Genomic DNA, 13520 nt, shown 5'->3' on the forward strand with positions numbered 1-13520 from the left:
AATATACAAGTGGGAGTTAAAATGGCAGTAGTTTCTTCCATTCCTATTGTGTTCAATAAACCTCCCCTTCCCTTGGTATCCTATGTTGAAAGGAAATCGACTCAATAATGTTGAACAATTACTAAAGGAAAGGGATTTGACAATCAGCGCTTCGAAGGAAAATTTGACAATAGCACAAAATAGAATGAAGAAGCTAGTAGACTTCAAACGGGAGGATTGAAATTTAAAGTAAGAGATGAAGTTCTTTAAATTGATCCTTAGCAAGAAAAAGGCGTGGAAAGTTGTCCTTCAGATTTTATGGACCCTATCAGATAGAGGAAATTGGGGAAATGCCATATAGGTTGGAACTTCTCCCAAAAGCAATTTCCATAATGTCTTTCATGCTTCCCAACTAAAACTCAAATTAAGCCAAACGCAATATGTGCAGCACATACCACCTATGTTAATAGAAGAGTTTGAACTCCAAGTTTGGCCCAAGACTATATTGGGGTGAGGTGGAGCAATGAACAAGGAGCAGATGAATGGTTAGTGAAATGGAAGGAATTGTCAGAGAGTGAAGCTACATAGGAGTCAGTACATCAAATGAACCAAGAGTTCCTTACATTCCACCTTTAGGAAGGTGAATTTCAAGTAAAGCGGTAATGTTTAGGCCTCTGATTATTCATGCACATAAATGCAGGGGTAAGGTATTTACTCATGAGACAGTTACAGGAGAGATTATAGGAGACGGGAAAAATACACGAGGGGACCCACCAATGATGATGGTATTGGTATATAAGGAATGTTTCGAGGATTGATGTAAAAATTAGATAAGTAGTGGTGTCAACGGACTTAATTTTTCAAAAACAAAACGATTACAAATGGGATCCTAGAGTGTAAATAACAAAATTGAAAACCATAATTGGAAATTTGGGATGAAACAAACATAAATTTCTAAAACAAAAAACAAAATTGTTACCGAACGGAGATTAAGCTATACAAAGGCCCAAAACTAACCTTGAAGCTCTACTACTTTAAGTATTTGGGATATTCAGCTATCAAGTGAAACACTGTATATGGATTGACAATTCCTCCAATGGCTGAAGCTCCCAAGGAGTTCTCTACGTAAAATGGAAGCATAATCTTCCCAAGCTGCTGCTGCAGCAACAACAAGCTTATCCCACCCCAACCAGTGTTGGTTCTCCTTGCCACCAGATGTAGCAGATGAGAAGACCGATTCAGCCAACCCATCGTTCTTCGAAAACTCAGATTTAAAGTAACTGACTCCCACATTTCTCTTTGGGGATAAATATTCTGCATAGCACGAATCCTCATTGAGGTTGGTAGTATCCAGCTCTTTGCCTTTCCAACACAGGAACTGCACTACCTGTTTAACCATTAAGCATATGTAGTCAACGCAATTGAACTTTAGTTTCAGCAGAATTTTTCAACGAGAAAACCCTATAGAACAAAGCAAGTTATTCAAAGTAGCATTTCACAATTCACAATATAGCAAGTTTCTCGTCACGCTACTATCCCCCAGTTTCCCCAATCAGAAGGGGAAATAAATGTTAAAGGGTAATTTAGATGGAATACCTGAAGCAAATGCAAGATGTTCTCAAATTTCTGAAAGAATATCTTATCTCCCCACACTAATTGTACGTCCTGTGAGAATAAATCTGGATACTCTGAAAAATCATGGTCCCCAGGAAAATAGATGTCGTATCCAAGCGCATGCAGTCTCGCCCAGCATATATCAAAACCGAACTTGAAATTTGGATCGTCTTCTGGTGAAAACCAATACATATTACAGGACGGAGGCTGAGGGAGGCACGAGTTAGAAAAACGATCATGTAAAGGGCTTTGTGAAAGAAGGGAAAGAAGTTTTGCATCTTCATCATGAGAGCTATCACGGGTGAACCATAGTGTCAGTGTAAGCCTTTCTCCATTGGTTATCTATCCAAGGAAACCATGAAGTAAGCAAGATGAAAAACAACTGTCCTAATAGGTCTACTAGCAACTCTCGTGAGGATTAATCAACATGCATGTTTCCACAGTTACCTGTAAAAAGCAAAAAAGCAAGAAAGAATTAATGTGCTCCTACTTATCTTCATCTCCAAAAAATAACCAAAAAAAGACTCAATAGAAAACTTGACGAAGACTTGATTTGGGTTAAAGAATCGATCAAAGTTCAGATCCTCACCCATCAATTGCTTGTATTAAGAAAATCTTTGTGTTAACTGTGACGAGCAATTTTATGTATATGATCCTCATCCTACTGATGCCAATTAATTTTAGAAAGGCTGTGATTAGTCCATCAAACACAAGGCATCGAGGCTTAGCCTCATTTAGAGCCGCATCCAGAAAGGGTCAAGAAGCATGTGTTGCTGTCTCCAAGTTAAGAAATTAAGAATTGAGATATTTTGTTACATGCAACTATAGAAGTTCTAGAAACAATTAGACACTTTTTGTTATCCACTGATATCTTAAAATGATAGTGGTAATTGGACGGGTCATGGATGCACATGAAATTACTCCATTACGTTAAAATATAAACTCAGTGAATGGATGCAATTTCGCCTAGCCAATATTTAAAATTGGGAAGATTTGATGTTAGTCATTTGTAAAATTATTGCACACACAGATTCAGAGGGTCTCAGAGTGCTGGGACATACCTCATCAACAGAATGAACATTGTCACTGTCAGCCGTGTACATCACACAATCCTGATAAAGTGAAACGAGTATTAACTATAGTTGATCGGTCATTGTTTCAAATTTCAAACTACTAGGAACTATGATCCAACACCATCACTTATTCAGACTAATTTAATCGCAAGCATTTCTTGTAAAAAGGAAAACCGTCAAATGAATTAAAAATCCACCACCAAAATCAAACAATTCCGAAAATGTGCCCTATTCAACATTACTTATATATATTGACATCAAACAAGAAACCCGACCGTTCATCATCCCCAAGACTGGAACATTAGAATTTATAAATAAGGCATAATTACTAAAATAATTAGAAAGGTAACAACAAGAAAAGCAATAAATGGGCGTAGATTCAAAGTGTAAAGGATTAGCTCCACTTATTTTTTTTCTATTTACCATAACATGGTGCAGACTGCATGGCTCAAAAGAGCACAAGCACATTCTTCAAAGTTCAAAATAGCAAATGTACATTTTCAAGTTCAACAATATATGGGGAGGATTAGAACCTTTAATCTTTTGGTCTATGTTATAATGTCTTAACCAGCATAGCTACAACTCAGATTGGCAGCAATAGCATATGTACCATTTTCCATACGATAAAGTTACACATGTACTGTCCACATTAAATAATAACAATAAGTTAAGCAGGTAAACAGCTTTCATCTTACTCCATAAAAAGGTGAGATGGTTTCTGGTTCCCCATCCTGAAAGTGAAACAGTCCACCTCCAAATTCTACTCCATAACTATTCAAGTAACACACTGCCTTTTGCCAAACACACAAAGATAACTATCAGCTAGAGTACTGTATAACAAAGCTTACATACCAAATGAATTTCAGAGAGAAGGTAAAGGAATTGTAAAAATACAAAGCCACCATCCCCCTTGCCAGAAAGAAAAATTTAAAAGAAAAACTCGAGGAGAATACATTGTAGAGAAAATATACTCGAGGAGAATATACCGTAGAAAAAATATATTAGTAATATGAGACACAATTGAAATGAAATAATAGCCTATCAAGAGTAGGAAGAACGACATCAACTTTCTTAGGAAAGATTGGTCCACATACAGAAAATTCGCGTTGTTTTAGATAGGGTCGGTTATCATCACTATGCCATCCAATGCTTGCTCCCCTGGTCCAGCTGAATTATGACAAATTGTTAGAAGAAAAATACAAGTTCTACTACCCTATTAAAGACTAAAGAGTAAATCAAATGAAGTATTGGATAAAACATAAATAGAAACTATTAAACCACCAATTCACCCAAAAGCTTAAGCTTGTGGTTGAAGGCAAATTTAATTATATTTCACCAACACTAACCTCGCTTGTGGGCTTGAAATATTTGAAAGGCCCAACAAGTGGAAGTTAATTTTAATTGGGGGAAAAATGACAATGCAGGGGGCTCATGGTTGAAGGCAAATTTAATTATATACCACTAACAGAAACAAAAGTTCATTTAAACCAAAAAGAGAAAAAGGTACATTAAAGTCCACTAAATAACAATTATTAAAAGTCTATATTTCTTGAAAGAAATCCTAATAGTGTAATAGGGTAAGGTGTTTAGAGAGGTGGAAAGGACCCTCATGAAATTTAGTCTCTCGTTTGTTTTCATGTTTCTCCGTAAGCTCCAATTTCAAAGACCGTTTGTAATTATTCTATAGGCACTATTTTGCATATTTCAATTCATTTTTGTTGAGGGAGTTCCTTTTCTGGGGTTGGTTTTTCATATACCCTTATATTCTTTCATTTTTTAATGAACTTGAATGTTGTGTCCAATAAAGTAAAAAGTAAAAAAGGTTCGGTTTTTCGTGGGAAAATGGAGTGTAGTGCATGTCTTCATGTGTCCGAAATCAGAGAGGGAGACAAAAAAAAAAAAAAACAAGAAGATGACATGAATTTTCTTGCATGTCAAAAACATGTCCATGCTTCCTATGCACCATGTCTCATTTGTAATCATTTAAAAGATGAATCTCATCTCTACCCTAAGTTGGATGTTTTTTTTTAGAGTACAAACATTTAATAGAATTATTGAAAGCAATTAACAACAACCCGAGACTTACGTGGAAACCCGAGAACCGGGAGAAAAACCACGATACTTTAGTTTTTATTATTTTTCTTATGAACAAAAACAATAGGTACAAAGGGAGTATAAATAGAGTACAATAGGAATAAGAAAGGAAAAGATTTAGGAAATATTTAGGAAATAAAATCTTATATTTTATTTTTTCCAAAAGTATATTTTATTCTTTCCAAAAGTACTAATTCTAACACTCCCCCTCAAGTTGGGAGGTAAATATCAATGAGTCCCAACTTGCTAACGCAAAGGTCGAAGTGTGGTCGGAGAAGCCCCTTGGTAAGAACATCAGCAATCTGTTGGCTTGAAGGAATGTACGGAATGCATATGCTTCCACTGTCAAGTCTTTCTTTGATGAAATGCCGATCAATCTCAACATGTTTAGTTCTATCATGTTGCACTGGGTTGTTAGCAATACTAATAGCGGCTTTATTATCACAAAAAAGCTTCAATGGTGTCTCACATTCCTGATGAAGATCTGACAAGACTTTCTGGAGCCAAATTTCCTCACATATTCCCAGACTCATAGCTCTGTATTCAGCCTCAGCACTGCTCCTGGCCACAACACTTTGCTTCTTACTCCTCCAAGTTACAAGATTGCCCCAAACAAAGGTACAATAACCGGATGTAGACTTTCTATCAATAACAGATCCTGCCCAATCTGAGTCAGTATATGCCTCAATGGTCTTTCTATTTGTTTTTCTAAACATCAACCCTTTACCAGGTGTATTTTTCAAGTATCTCAGGATTCTGTTAACAGCTTCCATATGTTTCTCATAGGGAGCCTGCATAAACTGGCTGACAACACTCACAGCAAAGGAAATATCCGGACGAGTATGGGATAAGTAAATTAATTTACCTACAAGGCGCTGATATTGTTCTTTATCAACTGGAACTTGATCATCAGAGTTTCCTAGTTTACAGTTGAATTCAATAGGAGTATCAGCAGGACGACATCCCAACATACCTGTCTCGGTTAGCAAATCAAGGGTGTATTTTCTCTGAGACACGGAAATACCTTCTTTTGATCTAGCCACCTCCATTCCAAGGAAATATTTCAGATTGCCCAAGTCTTTGATTTCAAATTCATCACCCATTCTCTGCTTTAGTTGACTGATTTCTGTTTGATCATCTCCAGTCAAAACAATGTCATCCACATAAACAATTAGAATAGCTATCTTTCCTGTTTTGGAAGCCTTTGTAAATAAAGTATGGTCAGAGTGCCCTTGACTGTACCCTTGGGACTTGACAAAGGTAGTGAATCTGTCAAACCATGCTCTCGGAGACTGTTTCAGACCATATAGAGATTTTTGGAGTTTACACACCTCCTGACCAAATTGGGCTTCAAATCCTGGTGGGGGGCTCATGTAGACTTCCTCCACAAGGTCTCCATTCAAAAAAGCATTCTTAACATCCAGCTGGTATAGAGGCCAATCTTTGTTCACAGCAACAGATAGCAGGACTCTAACAGTATTCAATTTAGCAACTGGAGAAAAGGTTTCCGAATAGTCAATACCATAGGTTTGAGTGAACCCCTTTGCAACTAACCTTGCCTTGTGTCTATCAAGCGTACCATCTGCTTTGTATTTGAGAGAGAATACCCATTTGCATCCTACAGTTTTATGTCCCTTGGGTAGAGCACAGATCTCCCAAGTTCTATTCTTTTCGAGAGCCTTCATCTCTTCCATAACAGCATTCTTCCATTCAGGACACTCTAGAGCAGTGTAGATATTTTTCGGTATTATGGTAGAGTCAAGGTTTGCTGTAAACGCTCTAAACTGTGGAGAGAGATTATCATAGGAAACATAGTTGCAAATGGGATGTTTAGTGCATGATCTGGTACCTTTTCTCAATGCAATTGGAATGTCAAGAGAGGGATCATACTCATCAAGTTTTCTTGTATGACCCTGTTCAGCTTCATCGTTACTGGTTTCTATTCTAACCTCAGTCTCATCATCACAGTTCTTTTCTTCCATATTTTCAAGAACAGCAATATCAGACTTGTCATTCTCACTCATTGTATTATTAGTACAAGGTTTTGTAGGGTTTTCCATACCTTGGTCTCGAGGAGGTTCGAAATTTTGGACTGGAGCCGGCGGTTGACTAGTAGGGGACCCAACTTCCTTTCTGAGATTCCTCCTGTAATATGTTTTCCAGGGAACTTGGTTTGTGGGTAAGATTATGGGATGAGGATCAATGTCAGACACGGTAATAAGAGTAGGTTCAACAAATTCAAAGGTGTTGTTAGACTCTTCACTCACATTCTCCCCCTGAAGATGGCTAACAGGAAAGTAGGGTCGGTTTTCACAGAAAGTAACGTCCATAGTGACAAAATATTTCCTAGACGGCGGGTGAAAACATTTATAACCGTGTTGGTGAAGGGGATACCCAACAAACACACAGGCCTGAGCCCGAGGGGTAAATTTGGTCTGATTAGGGCCGAAATTATGGACATAGGCGGTGCACCCAAACACACGAAGAGGAACCTCAGAAACAAGACGAGTAGAGGGGTAAGACTCCTTAAGACAATCTAAGGGAGTCTGAAGGTGGAGGATACGAGAAGGCATTCTATTGATTAAGTGAGCAGCTGTAAGAATAGCATCTCCCCACAGGTATGATGGAAGGGAAGTGGAAAGCATAAGTGAACGGGCTACTTCCACAAGGTGTCGGTTTTTTCGTTCGGCCACTCCATTTTGTTGAGGAGTGTAGGCACATGAGGTTTGGTGAACAATCCCCTTGGAGGCTAGAAATTCACTAAGGTTATGGTTTTGGAATTCCCGACCATTATCACTTCGAAGAATTGCAATTTTTGTATGAAATTGTGTTTTGATAGTATGATAGAAGTTTTGGAAAATGGATGGAACCTCGGATTTATCTGAGATAAGGTAGACCCAGGTGAGACGGGTATGGTCATCAATGAAAGTTACAAACCACCGCTTTCCCGAGGAGGTGGTGACCTTGGAAGGACCCCAAACGTCACTATGGATGAGGTTAAACGGTTGTGTAGGTTTATATGGTTGTGAGGGAAAAGAGACTCGATGTTGTTTTGCCCGGATACACACATCACAAGATAGAGAAGAGACATCAACTTTAGAAAAAAGGTGGGGAAATAAATGTTGCATATATGTAAAGTTTGGGTGGCCCAGTCGAAAATGCCACAACATACAGTCTTGTTCAGAAGTGCTAAAGTAGGATGACAGTAAACTAACCCTAGACAAACTACTACATGAGGTATCATCATCAAGGATGTAAAGTCCCCTGCTATGCCGGGCAGTGCCAATCGTCCTCCCCGAGCTCATGTCCTGAAAATAAACCGATTCAGGTAAGAAGATAGCTTTACAATGCAACTCACGAGTGATCTTGCTTATAGATAACAAATTGTAAGACAGTTTAGGGACATGCAAAACATTCTGGAGAGCAAAACCGTCAAAGGGAACTATTTGTCCTTTGCCAGCGATCGGAGCTAGAGAGCCATCGGCTATTCGGATTTTTTCATTACCGGCACACGGGGCATATGAGATAAAGTGTTCTGAAGAACCTGTCAAGTGATCTGTAGCCCCCGAGTCTAAGATCCAGGGATTCTTCCCATCAACGCTAATAAGCCCAAGGGACTGAGGCATACCTGACTGAGCAATGGCACCCAGAGTCGGAGTCTTGGTCTGGCTCACAGTAGGATCAGTTGATTGAGAAGTGCTAGCAGGTGTAGTCTCACTAATGTAGGCACGTCCTGAGTTCTGTTTCTCGTTGGAGGACCGTTTCTTACCTCCTGGGGGACGACCGTGGAGTTTCCAACACTGATCCTTGGTGTGCCATTGTTTCTTGCAGTGCTCACACACAGGAATTGACTTCCCATTATTCTTGTCACTGTCATGATTTGAGGACCGAGCGCTAAAGGCTGCGGAGTCGATGGTAGGGGTAGTCAATACACCCATGGCATTAGTGCGATCCTCTTCCAGGCGGACTTCAAAACAAACTTCCATTAGGGAGGGAAGAGGTCTTTGTCCGAGTATACGACCACAAACATTATCAAATTTGGGATTAAGTCCTGCAAGGAAGTCATAAACACGGTCAGCCTCTTCAAGTTTAGCATATTGTGTACTGTCATTTGGTGTGTCCCAAACTGTCTCTCTGCACAAATCCATCTCTTGCCAGAGGAGAGAGAGCTTGTTAAAATAGGTAGTTACGTCCAGGGTCCCTTGTTTGCAATTATGGACCTGTTTTCGCAGTGTATATAACCGAGAGGCATTCTGTCGTTTCGAGTAAAGGGTCTGAGTTGTATCCCACAAATCTTTTGCTGTGGCTGCATATAGTAAAGGCTTGCCGATCTGTGGTTCCATACTATTAATCAGCATGGACCGAATAAGTGAGTCCTCTCCTTTCCAGAGTCGTTCCAAGGCGTCTCCTGGTGGAGGACGTACAGTCTCTCCAGTTAAGAATCCGAACTGGTATCGACCTTCGAGGAACATCTTTATTGATTGTGACCAAGAAAAATAATTTTGACCATTTAATTTTTCGCCTGAAAAATTCCCTGTAGACGAACCCAAAGAGCCAGTTATATAATTTGACTGTGAATTAGGGAACGAAGTTACCGGGTTCTTGGAATACATCGGCAACTCGGTTGGTTTGGAATGCGTTGAAGATTCGCCCGCTTCAATGTCCGATCTGTTTTGGGGTTGATCAATTCCGTTACCAGAAAACAGCGGTTGCTGTAAAGGGTCAACGTACAGCTGCTGCTTACTGTACTGATTTGACAGATTTACGATTGAGGGATGCTGTCCGGAGCTCGTAGATGGCGCATGAGGATGCGGATGGCCGGAAGGGTTTGACGGCTGGACATCCGACGGCGCGTAGAAGGGAACGGGATGGGCGGTGACGTGAAACGGCGGCGGCGCGTGGGCCCACGCGCCGGACACGAGCGGCGCGTGAATCAACTTCTGGTCAGACGGCGGCGCGTACGGCTGCGGAACCACTCCCGTTGGGTAGATCGGCGGTTTCTGTAGGTTCTGGAGCAGTTTCTCCATGGCGGCGGAGACGGCGGCGTCCACGGCGGCGGCGATTCCGGCGGCGGCGGCGGCGGCGGCGGTGACGGGTTCAGTTTCGATCTGGGTTTCTCCTAGGTTATTTTCTAGGGTTTCGTTATTGCTTTGCTCTGATACCATATTGAAAGCAATTAACAACAACCCGAGACTTACGTGGAAACCCGAGAACCGGGAGAAAAACCACGATACTTTAGTTTTTATTATTTTTCTTATGAACAAAAACAATAGGTACAAAGGGAGTATAAATAGAGTACAATAGGAATAAGAAAGGAAAAGATTTAGGAAATATTTAGGAAATAAAATCTTATATTTTATTTTTTCCAAAAGTATATTTTATTCTTTCCAAAAGTACTAATTCTAACAAGAATAAATGAGATAAAAGGGGATACCCCAGTGCACTTAAAGGTGGTTACAAAGGAAATTTCCAATTGGAAACAAAATAAAAAAGGCTCAAACGATAAAAAGGTTGCTTAGATTTGCACCAATACAAAGCAGTAGAAAGAATCCCGAGGCTACAAAAGCGATCTTTACCCTAAGTTGGATGATGAGGGTTGCAAGTGTGATTTGGAATGTAAACTCGATCAAGAATCCCAAGCAGTGGTAGTTGGCCACAGAAAATCTAGATTCTACAAATAGCATTTAAATATTGTCAAAGGATCAATGAGACAATGGATGCATAGTTCCAAACGGTTTTAGTAGGTGTAGAGTTAAACCAGTAGCAATGAAAACCAATTTCAATCAGTCAGATCTAGATCTATCAACCCAAAAACAATTGGGAAGTCTAAGAGAGATAGTTGATTTCAATGTGTCACCTAATAAGTTAAATATTGGGGTTTTTCTACCCAAACCCCAATAGAAAAACATTCTAATAAGTTGATGATGTCGCCTAGGTGAAATGAAGCATGAAAGTGAAAAGGACCAAGGTAATTGCCAAGGTCAAAGTTCAAGTCTTTAGTTTGGCAGAAAATTTGAATTTTTTAAGCCACATACAGATTATTTCTTTTAATAAATGGAAGCATAACTTTTCAATGAAATAATGAAATGAGCTAATGCTCAAATTACAAATGAGGATACTAAACATAAAAGAATCAAAAGCTTTCCAGTACAAGAAGAGATTCAAAACTAGACCAAGATAACATATTAAAAAATAAAAATAAAAATAAAAAAAGAAGATAAAACATGACATCAAATGAGCCTTCTTCCAGGACAACTTGAATTCTGAAAAAGCCAAAAACTACTTTTTTAGACTTCTGACTCTCTTTCGGACATTAGGAATCAAAATCTTCAAGATTACCAAAATCCTTCTCAAAATGCAATAAGCTATAAACCCACTCAAATTGTCAATAGATCCACATTATTTAAATAAACATTCCCAAACTCCACGGGCGGCAACTAAAGCTTTCCCCAAGATTATCTCAAAACAAGTCAAACAAGCAAACAAACGTCCCAAAACTTCTGAAATCTTTAAATGCAGCAAAAAGTAATTTTGCAAGAACAAACAAATACCATGTAACTCCTTATAGGTTAAAAGAAATTGCTCCAACTACCCAAATAATTCATGAAATCATCTCCATACTGAGTAATAGAACAATCAAATTACCAACTGAGATGAAAAGTGGGAGGCTTTGCAAAATTGAAGGCCACAAGTTTCGACTAGGATAGGGAGAAGAACTTGGAGGAAATTTGAGATGGAGAAAGAGGAGAAAAGCAAACTAAATTGGCCTCACTAACCTTTTTCTCAACTCAACAATCAAACAAAAAAACACGATCTTCTCCAAAGTTCTCCTCAAGAGGGGAATCCTCTAAGTTTGGATTCAAAGAAAGTAGCTCTAGCTCTTCACTTGCCAACACTTACAACTAAATCATCTTCTCTATCAATTTGAATATAGTGACAATAAGAGCTAACTTGTTGAGAAACACTCCATATTCATTGGTGCTTGGAGTTTTGTGAAGGGGGAATAAGCGTGGAAGAATTGTGATTGGACTTAGACAAAGCCAAATGAGGGACTTCGACTCATACACAAGCAACATCAATAAGATCATTATGAGCATTCAATAACTTGGATGCAAGGGAGAGAGGACCTTTTCGAGTATATTGTCGAGAAAGAGCTTGAATAAGCTTCTTAGGAGCCTTAACAAAAGTTATAGAATCTATCTTCTTTAGGAACAAGTCTTTGAGTTGGAAGAAATGGCGAGTGTTACTACTTAGTCGAAGTGGGAGTACTTGATTCTCTTACGTTTGGGGGAAAAGTTCACATAGCTTGCTCATACTTCAGACCAAGTACTAATGATTTACAGTTATATTTCTAATGGTTACCTTTCCTTTTTTTTTTTTTTTTTTTTTTTGTAGAGTTCATAGGTTTTTTAACCTTCGAGTTTACCAAGAATATCAACTTTGGAGTTTACCAAGATGATCAGTTTTCAGCGTAGTGAGAGATAAGATCATCATTTTGTCACCAAGTGAGAAATTTTAAGGTCTTTCTCTTTGTGGAGAAAAATGCCCACGGCACGCTTGTTTAAGGCTCAATTCAAATCGATACAGCATCTAAACTACTTGTATTACTTGACAAGTTAATCGTACAAGTTATGGACACCAATAAGTAGTGCACTTCAATTTCTAAGTGACGACTATACCACAACCGTCAGATTCCCAGAGACAAAAAAAAAACAACTTACCGCTATCCTTTTAATTTGTTTCCTCACATGTCTGCATCAATTACTCCCTATGTTCATTCTTTAAAAATTGGAATTATATGTAAAAAGAGATAACAACCCAATTCAGAATTTAGCACATGAGGAAGAAGAAGAACCTGATCAAGCCAGTGAACTCAACAAATAGCTCATAATGACACCCAAAGAATTCCTCGGCTTTCTCCTTCAGCTTCTCTGTCGCAAAAATAGGAGTCAAATCAAAATTAAACATAGAGATTACCAAAGAAAAACTAAGGATATAAATCGAGCAAGGGGCAGCTTTACCTCTAATCGGAACAAAAGGGATGATCAAATGAGCAGAATTAGTGGCAACAAGATGCAAAAGAGTGGTGGAAAGGACGTTTGGTCTATACCCCACCGTACAGCAGCTCTTATGGATGAACTCCAGTTCCCTGCATTCTTCACGGCTTAAGAAATTTTCAAGAATCAGACGCCGGCGCTGCCTGCTCTCAGCTCCATCTACCATTTTGGCGTCTCAGTTCTCCGTCTCTCCCGTTTCAGTAAGACGGGTGGGAAAATGGTCCAAAATAACCCAGGATACGTTTCACCAATGGAAGGTACAAGGAGCACACATTTTAAAAGTGGTCGCACTGGTCGATCGCCCACTCCGAGATTTTTATTTAATTTTGATAGCACACAATTTCGTACACTTGAGGTGCAAACTATTACCGTATGTTTTAATAGTTTGCATTTAAGGTGCAGACTATTATAATTTATGTGTAAGATAGTTTACGTTTGAGGTACAAACTATTATAATCCGTGTTATTATAAGTTGTGTTTAGGTGCAGATTATTATAACATAGGTTTTTCACTATTGTTTTCTTAACATATTTTACATGCAATATATATTTTAATAAATTTAGCCTCTACCATCATTTTTCACTATTCTTTTTTTTTTTTCATGCATATATATGGTACATCAAATGGAAAAAGTTTCTTAATTATGACGTTCATATAATAAACTAAGCTTCGATCTTGCTTTTGCACTAATATTTTTTCCCAT

The 13520-nt window shown here is 38.8% G+C and overlaps 1 protein-coding gene across 2 annotated transcripts; it reads right to left on the reverse strand.

The window, feature by feature from the left end:
* Positions 1-817: 817 nt before the first annotated feature.
* On the reverse strand, positions 818-13117 carry LOC103496668 (uncharacterized). 2 transcript variants are annotated; one of them, XM_008458609.3, is made up of 7 exons: positions 12782-13117; positions 12616-12691; positions 3761-3833; positions 3362-3457; positions 2655-2705; positions 1576-1935; positions 818-1366 (listed from the first exon to the last, which is right to left on the reverse strand). In XM_008458609.3, exons 1-7 carry the CDS (start codon positions 12981-12983, stop codon positions 1031-1033), a joined length of 1194 nt encoding a protein of 397 aa, XP_008456831.2. In that variant the 5' UTR covers positions 12984-13117; the 3' UTR covers positions 818-1030. The 2 variants fall into 2 exon arrangements, with proteins under 2 accessions (XP_008456831.2, XP_008456833.2); XM_008458611.3 differs by lacking the exon at positions 3362-3457.
* Positions 13118-13520: the final 403 nt, after the last annotated feature.

Source organism: Cucumis melo, chromosome 10 (assembly GCF_025177605.1).
Source record: "Cucumis melo cultivar AY chromosome 10, USDA_Cmelo_AY_1.0, whole genome shotgun sequence".
In the NCBI taxonomy this organism is placed as follows: Eukaryota; Viridiplantae; Streptophyta; class Magnoliopsida; order Cucurbitales; family Cucurbitaceae; genus Cucumis; species Cucumis melo.